The sequence below is a fragment of the Natator depressus genome, chromosome 10 (genome assembly GCF_965152275.1).
Source record: "Natator depressus isolate rNatDep1 chromosome 10, rNatDep2.hap1, whole genome shotgun sequence".
NCBI classification, from domain to species: domain Eukaryota; kingdom Metazoa; phylum Chordata; order Testudines; family Cheloniidae; genus Natator; species Natator depressus.
In genome coordinates, this window is record NC_134243.1 from 30,282,185 (window position 1) to 30,297,304 (window position 15,120).

The 15,120-nt window shown below is 54.2% G+C and overlaps 1 protein-coding gene across 1 annotated transcript in view; it reads left to right on the forward strand.

Moving 5' to 3' along the window:
- The window catches only part of LOC141994962 (cytoplasmic phosphatidylinositol transfer protein 1-like), a 43,387-nt gene that overhangs the window by 16,860 nt on the left and 11,407 nt on the right, over positions 1 to 15,120 (forward strand). The window contains exons 3-8 of the mRNA XM_074965582.1: positions 1,266 to 1,414; positions 8,740 to 8,828; positions 10,734 to 10,741; positions 11,453 to 11,524; positions 13,577 to 13,672; positions 14,224 to 14,379. Of these exons, the coding sequence (XP_074821683.1) occupies positions 1,266 to 1,414; positions 8,740 to 8,828; positions 10,734 to 10,741; positions 11,453 to 11,524; positions 13,577 to 13,672; positions 14,224 to 14,379 (570 nt within the window). The remainder of the gene's footprint in view (positions 1 to 1,265; positions 1,415 to 8,739; positions 8,829 to 10,733; positions 10,742 to 11,452; positions 11,525 to 13,576; positions 13,673 to 14,223; positions 14,380 to 15,120) is intronic.

The following is a 15,120-nucleotide window of genomic DNA, read 5'->3' on the forward strand; positions in this document are numbered from 1 at the left end:
CGTGAACTGCTCTCTCCCCTCAAAAGGGAGGAGCCCTGCAGTGTGGGGGTACAGACCTGCTGCTCGGGAGCATGGCCTAATGCAAGAACAGGCAGTCTCCGTTCCCCTTTTTGCCCTCAGCCTGAGCCGGGGGCGAGGGGTGGGGTGGGAAAGCATGGTGGAGCCTTCCATTCCATGAAGCTACCTACAAGACATGCACGTGCCTCTTCCACCTAGTGTTTGCATCCCTTGACAAAGGGGAGTGCCCGCCAGTAGCGTGCAGCAACGGGGGAGTTGTGAACAGGGTGCCAGCTGCGTTGGGGCCAGTCCCATTTAATATCCTCATTAATGATCTGGCAGGGAGAGTAAACAGCAAGTTAATGAAATTCCCTGATGATTCTAAATTGGGAGGAGCTGCAAATAAGAGCCAGGGCAGAGTATTCATCCAAAGGAAACATGAAGAGAAAAGGAGAACCAAGGATCAGCTTGCAAAATGCACACAAATAACACGGGGAGGGAGAAAAACAAACCATTCTATAGGGAGGGTGGGGGAGCCTAGACAGCCCGGGTAGCCCCAGGGTAGTGTGTACTGTGCACTGGAGTTTGCAGTGTGATATGGCAGGGAAAACAAAGGCTCATACAATGTAGGGTGGCATATGCAGTAGCGTCTCAGAGTGAGGAGGCGCTAGGTTCTCTGGCCAGCTCTGGGGTGCTGCGCTGGGCTGAATTCTCCAGTCATTTACCCCAGTGAGAGTGCAATGCTCTCCCAGTCAGCGGCAGCATTTTACGCTCTTTTTGTACTGGTGTAAGCGACCCCAGATGGAGAACTGGGCCCGTTGTGTTCATTTCTGGGCTCTGCCTTACTAGAGAGGGATTGACTAATGGGAGCTTTTCAGAGAGGAGGAGCAAAATACCAATTGGGAGAGACTGAACGGTGGGGAAAGTTAAGCGAAGAGTGAGGAGACTGCGGCAAGTCTGCGAGGGGTGTAAATGCCACGGCAGGAGAGGAATTGTTTGGGGTGGGCTGCAAGCGGGAGTGATGGGAGCAGGTGATAAAAGGGAAAAGGTGGGCAGGACCCCAGGAGAAAGAAGCCTGATGGAGAGGAGAGGTCTGTGGCCAGTCTCCCAAGGAAGGGTTAGCAGCCTTTGGAAATGTCAAGCTCTGCCAGGCAGAATGCTACTCGCTGTAGAGTTGGGAACAATCCTGCATTGGCTGAAGAGGGGCCTCTCTCGCCCTGCACCTTACAGCAGCGTGGAATCCCTGCTCATGTCCCTTCTTGTTGCAGTACCGCATTGGACAGCTCTACATGATCAGTAAGCACAGTCACCAGGAGAGCGAAAAAGGCGAGGGTGTGGAGGTGGTGAAAAATGAGCCGCACGAAGACCCTGTCCACGGGCCTGGCCAGTTCACCGAGAAACGTGTGCACCTGTCCAGGTGAGAGTTCTCCTCTGAGCTATCCCCGGGTGATCATCCACAAAGCACAGGCTACTTCTGCCGTTGTCCCTGGGGGCTGAGCGCCGGGTTAAGGCTTCCCTAATGAACACCGTCTTTCCTGAGTGAGGGGCCCCTGATCGCAACCCTGACATCTTGGACGGTGTTTTATTAAACCCCATTTGACAGTGGTGGGGCTGCACCTCTCTTTTTGTTCTGTTTGTACAGCACCTTGCACAGTTCACAGTGGGCTCCTAGGTGCTACCACACTGTTAATCATAAATAATAATGTAGTGCTGTGGCTCTAGAATGGCTACAGTACAAGCAGCAGCAGTGCACGCTCCCCCTGCATGTTGCCAGCTGAGAGCCCTCACCTCTATGGGCAAGAGGACAGTGCAACTTCTGGGACCCAGTCAGTCTTTGGCCTCTCTGCTGAGACCGGTCCAGTTAGAGCCAGCAGTGATAGAGGGCTTGTGATGTGGACACTTCTCCACAAGACTGAGATCCCCAGCGGATTTCACACAGGGCCACCAAACAGCAAGGATGGGATTAGAACCTGCAGTCTGGTTCTCCTGTCCCCTATGTGCCAGCTCGCTTCTCTCTCCATGCGTTTTGCATCTAGCCTTTGTTCCGGGCTCTCCAAAGACCTGGTCACTGGATCGTACCTGTTCTCTGTGTTGGTTTCTCTTTGAAATCCCTTGGGCTCTCTCCAGCACCGTCCCCCCACCGTTTCTTTCTCTGACTCACCCCTCACCGAAAGCACTAACTCACCTACAACTCAGCCAATCATTTGCATTTGAAAGGTTGCTTTCACCCACCCCCAGGAGCAGAATCCCAAGAAGTATGTGACACATCCGCTACAGTGACACGGACTTCTTAGTAGCAAGAGCTCCTGAGGTTCTTGCTGAGCTGGTCCCTATCCCCAGCCGCTTTGTGTCTTTTCCTCTTGCATTTCAAGATGGTGTTATATCCTCCAGGCAAAGCTCTCCTCTTGTGTTAGGTCCTGGATGGTCCTGATAGGGAATCCCGCTCCCTGCAAATGTAGCTCACAGGAAATCAGTGGTTGCAGAAATAACTCTTGGGGCCCATCCAGGCACCACGTCCCAGCATTGTCTCACACTAGCTGCCACAGATTAATGTTCCCACCTGCCAGCAGGAGGAGCATGTACATCAGTATCCCCTTTACTCTGGCTCAGCTTTGATTCCTACTCCAGCTGGCATGTCCCCTTCGGAGCCTCCTCTTGAGCGATCCTTGAGCACGATGGATTAATAGCTTCTCCGATCAGAGAAAAGGCCACTTCAGCTCTGCATCTTGAGAAGCAGCAGCCGGGCCAATTAGCACCTCTCCCTAATTTATTGGCCCTCGTTTAGTAGCGGCCTCCAGGTGTCTGAATCCCAATGAGTTCCTTAAGGCGAACGGCAGCTGCATCGGGACAGCACGTGGAGAGCTGTGCTGGGCACCCAGGTGGCTCAGGGAAGCCACTAGTGCAGGGATCGGCAACCTTTGGCACACGGCCCGTCAGGGAAATCCGCTGGCGGGCCGGGAGGGTTTGTTTACCTGCAGCGTCTGCAGGTTCGGCCAATCGCAGCTCCCACTGGCCACGGTTCACCGTTCCAGGCCAATGGGAGCTGCTGGAAGTGGCGCGGGCTGAGGGATGTGCTGGCTGCCGCTTCCCGCAGACCCCATTGGCCTGGAACAGCAAACCGCGGCCTGTGGGAGCTGCGATCGGCCAAACCTGCAGACGCTGCAGGTAAACAAACTGTCCCGGCCCGCCAGCGGCTTTCCCTGACGGGCCGTATGCCAAAGGTTGCCGATCCCTGCATTAGGGGCTGTGGATGCTGCGGGTCAGGCGTGCTTTGCTCTTGGAGAGCTCTCATCTGAGCATCTAGGTGCTTTGCTAACGTGAGCAGACCTCGCGGTGGGTCACTCTCCTTGTCCCCACCCCACATATGGAGAGAGAGGGGAAGTGACGTGTCCAAAGCTACCAAGCGGGTCAAAGGCAGAGCTAGCAATAGACCCCAGGAGTCCGAGCTCCCAGCCCTAGATTGCGCTATTGTATAAATCTTCCCAGAGTGCCTGCTGCCAGTTTACAGAACCTGCTGGTAAATGGCACCATGAGCAGGGCAGGACGGAAAGTGCAGGGGCTCGTCCCTGAGGATTACTAGGCTCTCTTCATGGGGCTTGGCAGTGGGCCATCCCTGCACATTCAGAGAACTCAGCCATCTAAGAACCCCCTGCTCCCCACCATGGTCATGTCAATCCCTAACCCCAGTCAATCTGTTCCAGCTGATCTCATCCCCAGACTCTCTGAATCACCCGGGGTGATGTCTGGAACCCCGCTGCTCCCAGCCCTCCTCTCCAAGGCTCTCTGGGGTGCTGAGTGGCTGCTTGCCCCATCTTCCTTCTTTAACGAGTCCCCAGGTAGGTTACTGCCTTCCCAACTGCAGTGTGTCCTCAAGCAGGGGGTGGTCAGGAGGCAGAGGTCAGCCCCATAGTTAGTGGTGGCGGGGCCAATGGCTGCAGTTGAGAGCACATTTCCCAAGGGGTCCAGAGTGAATAACGACCATCTGCTCCCAGGGAGGGAGCCCTGTCTGTCCCCACTGGGGGGAAACACCCCATCCTTAGCCACCGGCTGCTGGCAACACCAGCACTCCACTCTGGGCTCCAGGAGCTGCGCTCTCCCATTCTGCGCGCTAGTAATGGACAGACCCCACTGGGTTACACGTGAGTGCCCAGTCCCTGGTCTTCTGGACACCCGCAGTGTGCACCAAACCACTGCCTCCGGGGAAGCAGGGTCCCCCCATTTATGGGTTTCACCTTCGCAAAGTTTGCACAAGGTCCCTAGCCAGTCTGCAGTAAAACCAAACAGAGCTGGAGACAGAGATTCAAATAAAAGCAAGTCAAAGGGTTTGGAAACAAAAGGTTACCAGTAAAAGAGAAACATGAACTCCACTTGATAGCCTGTACTTATTCCCAGGTGACTTTCCCATCTAAGGTATTTTTCACCCAATGGTTAGTCTTTGCAATGCTTGTCCCAGTTCAGAAAGTTGGAATCCACCTTTCATGAGACACCCCCTCTGGCAGAATTTCTCCTCTGTAAAGGATAAAAGCTCACCCCACCACCAATTCTTCTGCTCCTCTATACTCACAGGCTATTGTCTCTTAGCCCAGGGCCCTACCTCTTCAGAGAACCTTCCTGCAGTTCCTTTGTTTTTGTAAATGCTCAAGTCTCCACCTGGGCCACAGTAAACACATTGCTGTCTTCTTGGAGGGATCTCCATTACATCTGCCCTGAGACCCCACCTCAGCTCAGGAGACAAGACTCACTTTGCAACCTAATAGTCTATATTTTGCATATCTCTTAACCTATTAGTCCTGTTCAACCCCCTTGCAGTAACCATGACAATCAGCTAGTTCTTAGCTTTCATCCCCTTCGGTGAAACACAGAGAAGATGGGGTAATATACCTGCCTGGGTAGGTCTGTGTCACACCCCATACGGCAGAGAAGGCGGTCAGGCTGTTTTCTGACCCCTTTTCCCTCCTCACACACCGTAACCTTTTGCCCCAAAGATCCAGTGAGTCTGGAAGGAGCAAAGGCTCTGTCTAGCAGCCCTGCTCAAGAAAGAAAACAGTGTCAGTCAACTGATGCACCATAGAGAGCTCTAGGGAGAAGGCCCCAGGCTGGCTCGGAGTTTGGAAGTCAGACTACAGCCCAGTGGGGAGGGTGTTGGTTGTGAGGAGGGGCTTGTGCAGGGATCGCCCCAGCGTGATGGGTTCTGTCCTGTTCGCGCAAGCTAAATGATGATAATGTGCTGAGTGCACCAGCCATGTGCAGGGCACTCCTTAGAGCTGTCAGGAGGCAAGTTCCCTGCCCCCCACATTCTAAATGCTTTCTGGTTAGAAATCCCTTTCAAACCCTGGCCCAGGCGCTGGGGCCATATACCTGATCAGACTGTTGGTCCATCTCGCCTGGTGTCTGACTTCTGGCAGTAGCCAGTAGTTGATGTTTCAGCCAACCCCCACGCTGGTTGCATGCTGTCTAGCAGCACAGTGATCAGCTTACTCCTTGGTACCTGCCGAATGGAGCAATTTGCATCTGGCCTGCTCACACCTAGCACTCCTTTCAGTTTGTATTTAGTCACGAGCCTCCCTGGGGCTGAACATGTCTTCCCCTGTTCTGGTCAGGTGTCAGTCTGCCCATGACTCCGGAGAGAGTTGCAGTCTCTCTCTCTGAGCCCTTATTGCTGAGACAGGAGATGACTCTGGGGGGCCGCTCCAGGATGAAAAATGCAGACAGCTTGCTAGCGAGCTCAGTGCTGCCACCTAGTCCAGCCGTGCTGCAAAATACTTGTTACTAAAAGCACACCAGCAGGTTAAAAACCCTACCGTGCTGCTGCACTGAGCTTTGCCAATTGCCTTGGAAAGCTAAATAAGTATTTGCCAATAGATCAGCTCAATATTTGCAGTATTCAAGCTATTCCCTATGACTCATATAGGGAACTACAAGGAAATAACTCAGCCACTATTTAGCTAAGGTAACAATAGCAAGGTTTTAAGGGCCAGCTCTTATATTTTAAAGTAGCTCCTTATTGAAGTATTAACAATTGTGATTAGAATGGAAAGAGCTTTAGAAACCTCATGTGCCTGCCATCACTGTCACTGGCTGTTCCCTTTTTGCATACCACTGGGCAGGAGCTGGAAAACTGGGTTAGTCAGTTTTGGTCAGTTTCACTTTGAGGTTCTCATTCAGCCAAGGGGGGAAGAGATAATCTGCTTCAAGCTTGTGTTCCCTTTTTTGACCTGAGGGCTAGCCGGAATTTGGGTCTTGTAGTCTTTTCCAGTTGGGGGGAAAAATTGATGATGGAATCTGGTAGTGTTAAGGCAATTTTGTTTGTTTCCAAGAAACATACCAAGTCCTGTTTCCCTGAATGCAGGAGGAGCCAAAAGAACAGAAGATCGTATCTTTGCTTACAGCCCCATGCCTCCAGGCTGTGTGTGTCTTTTGCCCCTTCTTATTAGTCTCTTTCTCTCACACACACACCCCGCCCCCAAGGCAACACCCTGTGAACCCCTGTGCCTTCGTAGTTCAAATTGTTAGGGTGGGCTCTCGTACCCCCTTTGTCTTAGGTGAGTCTGCTCAGCTGTCTCTTACAGCTGTCTTCAATGAGGGGTGGTGGAGGCTCATGCTCACACCTGACAATGTAAAGGGTTAAGCCAACCCACAACACTTGGAACTGGGAGTGCAGGAGAGCTGAGTTTTCTTGCCACAGTGTCACTGTTTGGGCTAGTCAGTTATGCCCAATTTCCAAAGTTGGGTGACTAACGTTCCCATATACAGGCCTCGATTCCGCAAAAGGGACCCACCCATCCACACCCTTAGGCTCACCTCCAGTCCCTTGGAAAGCAGTGGGACTCCTCACCGGCATTTGCAGAACGGGGACTGTAGGTGCCGAGATCAGTGATCTGATTTACAGAGGTGCTGAGCTCTTGCAGGGAAATGGAGGGTGCAGTGGCTGGGCACCTCTGTGCAGGCGGCACTTGTTTAGGTGCCTGAACACGGATTGAGAAGCTGAGTTTGAGGTGCCCAGCTCTGAAAACGTTGGCCCAAGCCTTTTGGCGTTGGATGAAGCAGGAGAGAAAAATGGGCACTACTGAGGCAGCCGAGGAAGGCAGAGCCTGTCCTCCCACCCAGTGGCAGTGCAACACTAAAGATCTGTGTGTCCGGCTCGTTACAGCCCCACAGCCTGATCTTGCCACGTACAGAGCTCACATTGACTCCAGGGGCCATGCCAGACCCATAGAGGGACTGCAGGGACTCCAGCAGAGTCACCAAAGTATTTTATGGGCACAGAGTCCTAGGGTTGGTCCAGGATTCTCTTTATTTCTCAGGGCATCCCTACAGCTGAGTTGGAGAACCCAATTACATGACCACTGCAAACTGTAGTGTAGACAGGACTCTTTAAACAAGCTGAGACCCAGGGCTGTCCGTGGCTTTAGCCCCGTTCCAAGGACTCAGATGGGTTCTGCCTACACTATAGTGCTTAGTTGTCTGATACCGGGGTGCTTGGCCTGAGTTAGCTGAGTGGGCCTTTGTCTCTGTGTTTCACTGACGCTCACTCTCACTGCCCCTTCCCCTGGCTTTTGTCTCTTTCCCATCCTTGGTTTTCTCTTCCATTTGCTGCGGCACAACCCTCTGGCTTTCCCCTTGCTGATCCGCCAGCAATTGCAAATAGATTGGAGAAGAGCGCCGATGCCTGTGAACTGGCCTTGTGCCCTGGCCCTCTCCATAGACGGAGGGAGGCGATGGACAGCTTGGCTGTGTGAGACAGCTCTGGCTGGGCTGCTCCGTCTCCTCGCAGCGCATTGATCAGCTGCTTACCCACAGAGGGAGCTGCCGGTGCTAGACAGGGTATTTTTAGCCGAGGTGCTCACGATTCCCCTCTTGGGGATGCTATTTATAGAGGCTGAAAATTAATCAAACCACACCTCATCTCTCCCTCCCCCCCTCCAGCTCTCCTCCAATGGGGAGGGAGAGATGAGGTGTCACGGCGAGCTGGCGTGAGCTGACTGTTCATTTCCAGCCCCGGCTGCTGCAGCTCTGCCTGTGAGCGGAGGCTCCTTGCCCAGCCCAGCAACAGTCATCTCCCCCCCAGGGCACACATACACTGGATCCCTTGCCCCGACACTGCGGGGCCTGCGCTTCCAGTGCCTGGCGGGAAACACTTGGCAAAAGCAATCGTTGGGAGCCAGGGGCCTGAGCTGGCTCCCCTTGAAATCAAGGGCCCAGCTGCCTTTGCTTTGGTGGGAGCAGGAGCCGACCCTGTGTTCCCTGGAGGGGGAGGAATGCATGAGAGGCTGGGCCCAGGTGGGTGAGCTGGGAGGGCGTGGGGCTGTTGGGGGCTGGATGGCGTTGGAGGGGTGCAGGCTGGCTGGGGAGCATGGCAGTGGACCCAGTGGGGAGTGTAATACTGCGGGGGGGGGGCAGCTGGGAAGCACAGTGTCTCCTAGCTCGGTGCGTATGGAGCTGGGAAGCCGCTGGCTGGTTTGGGGGCTGCAGGACTGGAAAGGTGTGAGGAGCTCAAGCCTGGGCTCAGGGCAGTGAGGGCTAGCTGGGTCCCACAAGGTGGGTGCAGCCCATCTCTCCCCCAGGGGTGGCCCCTGCAGGTCAGCACTGAGGTGCATTTGGCAGGGATTGTGCTGAACCTGCTGTGGGGGTGAGCAGAGGAGTTCAGGTCCAGGGCTGTCGGTCTAGAGGGCTGAAAACCAGCCGAGCTCTGTGTGCTAACGAGAGCCCCCCGCTCTGCTCTGCTCTTCTCTTCTCCTGCAGCAAGCTGCCCAGCTGGGCCCGTGCAGTGACACCCCGGATATTCTACATCACAGAGAAGGCCTGGAACTATTATCCCTACACCATTACAGGTAAGAGGCCCCCAACCCTGCCCCCCACTCAGCCACTGCTCTCTGGGCACGCTGAGAGGCCCCATTGTTCTCCTCCTCCCCGTCCTCCAGCTGCTTCTCCCACCGGCACCGATTTGACAGGGGAGTGACTCCCGACTCACACCGGCATAGGGGACAGCAGGCCCAGGCCCAGATCCTCCCATTGTTGGTCACATCAATAAATACAAAGCAATTCTCCCTGCGCCCTCTGGCCTCCTGAGGCAGGGATTCAAGGTCCTTCATACCAGGTTGGGGGACCCAGTCGTCTGTCCTTCGCCCCCCAAACACACACACAGGGCTTTTTGTTGCAGTGTGGACAGGCCTAGACCATGTGTTAGCTGTCCCTGGTCCCACATCCACTGCAGGACTAAGCCTTGCTTGAGCCATCCCATGGCTGGGCTGCTGGCGGCTCCCCCCCACATGCTGCCAGCAGAGAAAGCCGAGCACAAAGAGTCCTGCCGGGCCACTGCAGAGCTAGGAGTGCAGGGAGCGAGTCCTCAGCCAGAGCAGATGAATGTGGAACCTCCCGCAGGGTCCTCGCTGCCCTGGCTTGCCAGCAGCTGCCTGAGCCCTCCATAGGGGGCGCTCTTCTCCTGCTGAAAGGGACGAGGGTTGGCATGCCAGGCCGGATCCTGCACAGCAGCCCTCGCCGCCTTTGGATGGGGCCATTCCAGCATCCAGCTGTGTGCCCAGGGATTCCCAGTGACCCATGCCCCACCTGTAGGATTCTGCACAGTATGACAGTGCCAGGTCCCCATCCAGGGCATGGCACTGCCTGTCCATGGTGGTGCCTCCTGCGTAGCCCAGCCAGCTGCACCTCAGATACCTCCCTCAGCAAAATCCAGGCTTGTTGTTTACTGGAAATGCTGGACAATAATCTGCTCTAGAACAGCATGGAGGGGAATCCAACCAGTCAGGCCCCTAGCAGTGCTGAGTGCCAGCAGCGTCTGTGTCCTCTGCCCACAGACATAGGGCCTGAATTCCCCGCTCCACACAGAGCAAGCTGCTTCCCCTCCCAGCAGCACGCTGAGTGTGCATCTGAGGCGGTATTTTCACCCAGCGGTGATCTCACAAATGGGAGGGAGTGGTTCCCACGCAAGGGTGAGGCAAAAAGGGACATGCTGAAACCCAGCCCCATTCATCATCGCCAGCGTATTATCCTTGATTTTTGAAGCTCAGGAGTCAATTTCATGAGGGTTTTAGTGGGTTTGACAACTCTCTGCATTGGCAGTGGGGACTCCGCCCCAGAAGCAGGGGGTCTCTCTGGTGGGGTGGAGGTCCTTTGCCCAGGGAGCAGGGGGCTCTCTAGCTGGATTAAGGGTTCTTTGCTCCAGGAGTAGGAGGGTCTCTCTGGTGGAGTTAGGGGGTCCTTCACCCTGGGGAGCAGGGATCTTTCCAGTAGGACTGGGGGGTCTCCCCTTGGGGAGTGGGGTTTGTTTCAAGGCCTGAAGAGAAAAGCTGCTCCCCGCTTCCCTTCCCCTGCATTGTGCAATTCTGATGGAGCCAAACTCCCCTCTAGGGAGGATCAGCTCATCACACCTTGTGTCACTAAGCAAGGCAGAGTTTCCTAGTGGTCTGAGCGTGGTGCTGGGAGCCAGGAGCCCCATGTTCGAATCCTAGCTCTGGTACAGTCAGTCTGTCTGCTTGGGCAGATCCCCCACAGATCCTCCCTGCAGTAACTCTGCTGGCATGGGGAGTGGCAGCAGGGGTGCCTTACTCCCCCACTTGGGGAGCTGTCTCATTGTTTGGCTGGACTGAGTCACAAAGCGACACTTGGTTGCATGAAGACCCGACAGCCGTTCGTTGGTCTCATCTCTCTCGTCTTTCTCCCTGGCGCCCTGCTCTCCTGCACTGCCGGACCCTGTGATTGCCATGTTGTCGGCACAGAGTACACGGTAAGAAGAGTGACTTGACATTATACTGATCCCAGCACCCCTACGGGGCTCGCCACTGGAGCTGCTGGTTGGCATGGCCCTGCTGCACTGCTAGGCATGGCTGGGGGGCGGGGGGTGTGTGTGCAGGAGAGTGAATTCAGAGCAGCCCCATTATTTTCCTGACTGGTAGTTCAGAGGCTAAAGCACCAGCCCCTCTTGTACAGCTAGACTCAGTCCCCTCCGCTCCCTTTCTCCATCTATCATGCTTACAGTGCGCCTGGGGTAGATGGCCCCACGGCTGGCCCCGCCCCACCATCTGGCCAGTCCCTGACCTGAGGGCAACTCAGGGTGGTTCTGTCTCCAGCATCATTCACTCCCAGGGCTCAGGGAGACTGCGATGAGGCTGCGCTATCCCTCTCCTCCCTACATCGGTTCCCTCCAGGGCAGACACAAGCAGGCCAATGAGCGGGGGGGCGGGCGGGCAGGCGGGTGGCACTGCCCATGCTGTGCCTGGGTAGATAGGGGGCTTTAGTGCCCTGGGCTAGCAAGCTGGCACCAGCACTGAATTGCCCCGACAAGCAATCTGATGAGAGCCTCTGATGATAAGTGGGTCTGACATGGGGTTCACTGGGGGCCATCAACGGAGAGGAGGACTCGACCCTGGGCTGGTCTAGCTAGTGTTGGGTGCCGTTCTCCAGGCTGGCTTGTAACGGCCTGTCCCTCTCTCTGCAGTGCTCCTTCCTGCCAAAGTTCTCCATTTACATTGAGACCAAGTACGAGGATAACTGCGGAGACAACACGAATGTAAGTGGCTCCAACACGCACTCCGCACACTCTGCCACTCCTCTACCATATTTGCTGAACTCCATTGGAACCAGCCATCCCTAGCCCAGACCCGCCCAGTGCCTCTGGCTGGGGTGCTGAAGGGGACGCTTTGGGGTGAGGCCCTCAGGCTCTTTCCCCTATTGCATGGGGCAGTGGTATGCAGCCCTGCACCACTCCAGTGACCTTCCACTAAGTGTGTTTGGGCTCCTGAGTATGCCCGGGGGGCATGCGGCTTCTCCCAGAGGAGGCCAGAGCCTCCAGTCCAATTGCCTAGGCAGCAGGCTCCTTGGGGCCAGTGTGGGCGTGCCACACATGATTGAGGACATCGCTCAGACCCCAGGCGTCACTCTGTTGGCAGCATTTCTTCTGAGTGAGCCTGAACATAAAAATGGCCATGCTGGGTCAGACTAGTGGTCCATGTAGCCCAGGCTCCTGTCCTCCCACAGTGGCCAATGCAGGTGCTTCAGAGAACAGGTAATCATCAAGTGATCCATCCCCTGTCAACCAGTCCCAGCTTCTGGCAATCAGAGGCTGGGGACACTCAGAGCATGAGGTTGCATCCCTGACCGTCTTGGCTAGTAGCCATTGATGGACCTGTCCTCCAGGAACGTATCTAGTTCTTTGTCAAACCCCGTTATAGTTTTGACCTTCAGAATATCCCCCGGCAACAAGTTCCACAGGCTGATTGTGCATTGTGCGAAGAAGTGCTTCCTTTTTGTTTGTTTTAAACTGCTGCCCATTAATTTCATTGGGTGACCCCTGGTTTTTGTGTGATGTGAAGGCGTAAATAACACTTCTTTGTTCACTTTCTCCACCCCAGTCATGATTTTATAGACCTCTAGCACATCCCCCCTTAGTCATCTCTTTTCGCAGTCTTTTTAATCTTGCCTCATACAGAAGCTGTTCCATGCTCTTGATCCTTTTTGTTTTCCTTCTCTGTCTGTACCTTTTCCAATTCTAAGATTTTTTTTTTTTTTTGAGATGGGGGTAACCAGAACTGCCCACAGTATTCAAGATGTGGACGTACCATAGATTTCTATAGTGGCGTTATGATATTTTCTCTCTTATTACGTATCCCTTTCCTAATGGTTCCTAACATTCTGTTCGCTTTTTTGACTGCTGCTGCACATTGAGTGGATGTTTTCAGAGAGCTATCCACAATGACGCCAAGATCTCTGTCTTGAGTGATAATAGTTAATTTAGACCTCATCATTTTGTATGTATAGTTGGGATTATGTTTGCCAATGCGCATTACTTTGCATTTATCAACATTGAATTTCATCTGCCATTTAGTTGCCCAGTCACTCAGTTTTGTGAGATCCCTTTGTAACTCTTCGCAGTCTGCTTTGGACTTAACTATCTTGAGTAATTTTGTATCATCTGCAAATTTTGCCACCACACTGGTTACCCCTTTTTCCAAACCATTTATGAATGTGTTGAACAGCACTGATCCCAGTACAGCTCCCTGGGAAGAACCGCTATTTACCTCTCTCCGTTCTGAAAACTGACCATATATTCCTATACTTTGTGTCCTATCTGTTAACCAGTTACTGATCCATGAGAGGACCTTCCCTCTTATCCCATGGCTGTTTACTTTGCTTAAGAGCCTTTGGTGAGGGTCCTTGTCCACATGTTTGTTGACTTCCATAAAGAATTCTAATAGACTGGTGAGGCATGATTTCTTTTTACACAAGCCATGTTGACTTTTCCCCAACAAATTGTGTTCATTTATGTGTCTGATAATTCTGTTCTTTACCATAGTTTCAGCCACTTTCCTGGTACTGAAATTAGGCTTACTGGCCTGTAATTCCCTGGAGCCTTTTCTAAAAATTGGAGTCATGTTAATTATCCTCCAGTCATCTTCAAGGAGCTTTCAGGAGCCCTCCCAGCTGGCAATGGCTCTTGCCCATCACAGAGCTAGTTCTAGGGCCCATTTCCCTGCTAACGTGTGTTGGCACTGGGTGGGTGTGGATGGGTGCTGAGGGCCAGCTGAAGAGGGTGTGTTTCTTACCCTTTCCCTTCTACCCCCAGATCTTCCTCAGTGACAAAATCCTGGGCAATCATGAGGTCACCTTCCTGGACATCGCCTTTGATGAGATTCCTGAGCGCTATTACCAGAGCCCAGAGGTAATGCCAGCCCAGGAGGAGAACAGGGAGTGAGCAGGATGCACATAGGTGTTGCCAGCACATCCTTACGCTTCCACCCACCCTTGTCACTGATCCGAACACACACTTACAGGGCCTCACACCAACCCGCCAGCCTACCCCTGTACCCACACCCACCTGCCCAACCAGACAGCTACGGACCTGATCCTCTACAAACCTGCTCCTGCACTGCCTGCCCCCTCGGCTCGCCCACCTGGCCTGCTGTGGCCTCCTTGGCCCTCCTACCCGGTCTGCCTGCCCCTGCCTATCCACATTCCTGCCCATTCATACATTCAAATCCACCCATCCTCAGCTGGGAGGTCCAGTATCAGTGAGGCCTGGGCCAGATGTTCTTGACCACCACTATTAACCATGAGCTGTTCTAAGTGGGGAGGAGACCAACTCTGGGGCTGGAACGAAATAGAGCATTGAAACACCCACAGGCCATGGGGTTGGGCTAGTTCCTTTCTAGTTGTGATTGGCATCCAGGCTTGGCATGCTGAGCTGCCCCCCTCTGTCCCTCTCCACGGCAGGACCCACGGTACTTCAGCTCAGTGAAGACGGGCCGGGGGCCCCTGAGAGAAGGTTGGCAGGAGCACACCAAGCCCATCATGTGCTCCTACAAACTGGTCACGGTCAAGTTTGAGGTGTGGGGGCTGCAGACACGAGTGGAGCAGTTTGTCCACAAGGTGCGTGCATGGTGGTCTGGCATTGTGGGCGGGGTGCTTCTGCCCCTCCCATGAGACAAGACCTCTGGGTCCCCAGGCGCTATGGGGAGAGAGGCAGCAAGATCCCAACGTTCCCATGTTCCAGCCAGGATCCCTGTCTGACAAGGGGAGATCAGGCCCACACAGCTCATTGCCTGGTAGCAGAAGAGACCCCCAGAGCACCGCAGCTCCAGACCTAGATGAGCACATGCCCAAACCATGTGAAGACTTGAGAACCCTGCAGTCATTAGCACCTGATCTGGGATTATAAGTAGACCCTGCTGGCTGTGGCTATGTTTTAATGAGCTGGTTAAAGAATGAGTGTGCATACCTCTATGTGTGTGTGTGTGTGTGTGTGTGTGTGTGTACACAAGCATACATACAGAGGTACCACTGCCCTCTACTAGATGGAACCGGAACCTCTCAATTGTGTGTCATAGCCCCTATACTGCTAGCCCTTAATGGAGATTATCCTTGAGCTCAAGTGACCTGTGCTTTTGGTGCAGGAGGGCGGGAGTCTTGTCGCCACTGTTGCAGTTATGGTCCAGGTGGACATGGGCTGCGCAGCACAGTGACAGCTGTGAAGTCCTGCATGGCCACAGATTTCTTACCATGTATCATATTGTATCTGGATGCTGGCTCTTGCCCCAGCCCTGCGCACTGAGAGGGGGCACAGGCTCTTGCTGCTGCATGCAGGAGCTCAGCATGACAGACCCTACTTCT